This window comes from Dendroctonus ponderosae, unplaced genomic scaffold (genome assembly GCF_020466585.1).
Source record: "Dendroctonus ponderosae isolate FM_Combo_2020 unplaced genomic scaffold, Dpon_F_20191213v2 Dpon_F_20191213_5, whole genome shotgun sequence".
NCBI classification, from domain to species: domain Eukaryota; kingdom Metazoa; phylum Arthropoda; class Insecta; order Coleoptera; family Curculionidae; genus Dendroctonus; species Dendroctonus ponderosae.
Genome location: NW_026018715.1, coordinates 13966014 through 13969730, shown reverse-complemented (window position 1 = coordinate 13969730; position 3717 = coordinate 13966014). Strand labels below are relative to the sequence as shown.

Sequence of the window (3717 nt, the reverse complement as noted above, 5' to 3'; positions counted from 1 at the left end):
ATGCTTGAATTCAAGAAGTTTTAGATTTGCGTGGTTTTTTTTGAGCTGCAAAATCCACTTGAACATGACGCTGCTTTTTTCGAAGTTTCTCAAGACCATTCTGACCCCCTCCCTGGATCCGCCCTTGCTGCTTCATTGAGATTGAAATTTGAAATTATGTGAAATCGGTTATTTCTCAGCCCGCCTTGATAGTGACAGAGTGATGTTGGTTGCCTGCGTGTAGTATCTATCGATGTAAAAAATCATGTTTGGCCAGTTTGGCGAGTTGAATTCCACAGCCTGATGGTGGCCGTGCAACTGCTTGACGGCAGGATTTCTTCTGAATGGTTTATCAGATTGCCATTAAAAAGCCATCACATAAATTGGATGTTCAATTGTCAAATAATTAGGTGTTTTTATAGAGCGTAAATAGAGGGCGGTTTCGCGCACCATTGGGCCGGTATAATAGTTTGTTTATTTTCCCACTGAACACCGCCGATTTCCCGACAGTCCTGTCACCTAAAATCCTTGCTTACATCCGTGCTCTTCTATGCAAAACATTTACAAAAGTAGATCAATTTGTGATTCTTGCCCTGTCAACCTAATTGCTGGTTTTTTCGGGTGGAAGGCGATTGATCGGTGTGAAAAAAGTGACGAAACTGTCCAACCGACGAATGGGCCAGATCGGGTTGGTGTGATTTTGGTGATTTGTTGATCAACAAACCTCGAAATCCTCGGTAAAAAATAATCGGCAACTAGCAATCGGTCGCCATCTTTCTCATCAGTTTTTTCCCTGGTTCTTTCGAGCCTAATTTTCGGAAAGTGGCTTCGGTTGATTGTGCCTGTTTTCTGAACAGTTTTGCCGGCCGTTTTCCTCGCGTCCACCGAGCGATTTATCAGCTGGCCAACATACAGGGTAAGAACTTTTTCCTATTTTATCCACATTCGTATTGACGTTCACACATACGACGTTCCTATTATTCTCAGTTTAATGCTATTACGGAACCATAATCGTCATCGTAAAGCTTCATAATCAACAAGCAAGGTACCTTAGTGACTACTTGCTGACATTCTCCGTCTAGATGCACAGGCAGGCTTTATTTTCCCCTGTCTTCTACTCGCCAAGTCTTTTTCAGATACAAATGCTTTAAATACCGACTGATCTAAACAATGAAGCCATTTGCCTAGTAGGCTGCTTCTACGTGGGTTTGGGAAGTTCTTCTATATTCTATGCAATGGAAAGGCACACTCCTCAGGCGCTTTCAAGAACGTTTGACATTTTTGGAACGTCTAGATTATCTGCTTTCAGTGGACTTCCTCTTATCTAATACTGAAACTATCCATTTTTATGGATAGTGATGGATTTTTTCTTTCCTGGAACAAGGCATGCACATGCAAACTCTGGGCTTCCAATTGCCAGTGGATCAACATTTTAAAGTGAAATTTATTATTATCGTTCACTTCTAAAAAAAATTGAGTCAAACGTTGTTAACATTTCAAGTGATGCGCTTGCTGCCAAAAAACTGACGAGTTTCAAGCCACATCTTTCGAGCAAAATGATAATTTAAACATTTTTGTTCTGGAAATCTCCATAGTCCATTCAAGAGACAGACACTGATTCTCTCTGGGCGTGTTTCTTCTCACGTTTATTTGTGGCGAGCATTTTTAAATCTACCTGCACCATCTAGTCAGTTATGCAAAGCTCCTTTCAGTTTTCTGGGTACAGCCAATAAATGGCGAGAAATTTGCTCTTTATAAACCGCAGTCGGTTATGACACTTGGCCTGACAACGATTAATGTCAAAATATTGACAAGTGAGTTTCGATGGAATTGGGTGCGTTTATTCGGCAGGTCTTTCGTCGTCAATTTAACAGAGTCACTTCAAAAATGCCTTGCTAAAGTGATTTCACTCAATTTTGAATCATCCTGTTTACGCGGCGCGTCAGTTTATAATAGCGATACTTTGGAGCTTTATCGACACAATGCAGTGTGTAAAGTGTCTTTATCAAGTGATTTTCTCCTTGGTAAGGCTTTTATTTATTTATTTATTTGTTATTCCAACCAGTTTTCAATGCCTTAAAAATATTTAGAAACTAACTTCAAACTAAAGACCAAGTCGCAATCGTTTATACTTTTTTATTAATAATTTTGTTGAAAAAGTTATTCCAGAAAAAGTTCTGGTGGGTCTTCAGGTACATTGTTAAAAACCGTTATCGCTAAATAATAACTATTTTTTGTAACTGTTGTCTTCCTTTCTTGTGCTTGCAGTTTTAAACATTTTTTCTTCAAAAATGAAAAATCGGGAAATTTTCGACGCCGCCTTTTTTGTAAAAACTCGAAAAAATAGATTTTTAAATAATTGACAAGTGACTGTTGCACTTTCAGGATCGAATGGAGTCTCGAAGAGGCGCTCCTCGAAATGGCAGATAACCGGAGTTTCTCTGGAGGCGGTAAGTGGAAGTTTCATCTTATTATTGATTATACCTAGAGCTGTGCAACTCAACTGAAAATAGAGCCGACGGGCCGCATGCCAATAAGCCGGCTTTTTACGCATTCGTGCACTGCACCCTTAACTTCCCATCGTTAGTGTAATGTGCACACCCCCAATCGTCAAAACTTCATCAAAATCCCTTGCAGGTTAAGGCAAAATTTTACATTTCAACCAGACCTCAACGCCATTTGCCAAATCCCCTAGCGGACATTCTAATCGCGCAAAGTAAATCTATTGTGAACGGCACTTAAACTTTGTTGGCTCGGTAAGTGGCGGGCTCTGGTGTCAGGTAGATGTAGCGATTTGGACTGGAGCGCTCGAACTTTTCATCCAGATATCCGTGAAACATTTCTTCCTGGTTGGTTTTGGGCGGACGTCAGTGGCGTGCCGTCAAACGTACGCGAAAAACTTTCACGCATTCCGGTTACATAAAAATCGTAAAAACTTTTATTGGCCACATGCTTGAATGGAAGCCGGCCGCAGGATTTACGAGTTACGAGTTACTCACACCAGATTGCGGTGTTTCATTGCTATTTAATCATTCATATTGATTGGTCGGGGTGAATTGGTGGTGGTTTAATTGTCAATTTGCTAGATTCGGCGTTGGCCGTGCACATGCCAAATTGGCAACGCGGCCAACAACAAAGTGCATCCTCGATCCTCGCCACTGGGCCACTTGTTGCATTCCACGCTGACCAATGATGTGCGGTCGTGCGGGCCTTTCAACCCGATCCGCTCTCGGGTATTGCGATTTCCTCGTCGTTTCGACAATGCGCCCTTGTTATTTGCCGCTTTCAGCCTTCTTCGCCGATTTGACAGTTGCGAGCGAAGCGCTCGTTTGGGGATGCGTTCGTCAATCTTATAACATTAGAGCCGGAGCACTGAGCCCACTTCAAGGGCGGATCCAGGGGGGGGGGGTTATTTCTCTCTAGAATGATGTACAAATGAACGTTCTTGCTCATTTTGCCTCCGAGAAATGAGCAAAAACGGGACGGAAAACATGAAATTTTGGCAAAAACTTTGCACCTAAGTGTCTGATATTCAAATTTCTTTCTGTGTCAAAACTACTCGAATTTCCTCACTCATGTTGTTACGACTGAACCGACTTTTCAATTCTCTATCCAACGATGCCAAAGCGAATTCTGTGGCTCCAATGGTTCTTGAGAAACTTCGAAAAAAGCAGCGTTATGTTCAAGTGGATTTTGCAACTCAAAAAAAAACCACGCAAATCTAAAACTTCTTGAATT

The 3717-nt window shown here is 41.6% G+C and overlaps 1 protein-coding gene across 3 annotated transcripts in view; it reads left to right on the top strand.

Annotated features, from left to right (window-relative positions):
• Positions 1–492: 492 nt before the first annotated feature.
• Positions 493–3717, top strand: part of LOC109545446 (serine/threonine-protein kinase tousled-like 2) — a 51270-nt gene continuing 48045 nt past the window's right edge. For 2 of the 3 annotated variants that reach the window (XM_019916151.2, XM_019916149.2), the window contains exons 1-2: positions 494–895; positions 2365–2429. In XM_019916151.2, the coding sequence (XP_019771710.1) occupies positions 2399–2429 (31 nt within the window). In that variant the 5' untranslated portion in view covers positions 494–895; positions 2365–2398. Of the gene's footprint in view, positions 896–2364; positions 2430–3717 lie in introns of all 3 variants that reach the window. The other variant, XM_019916150.2, reaches the window with a different exon arrangement.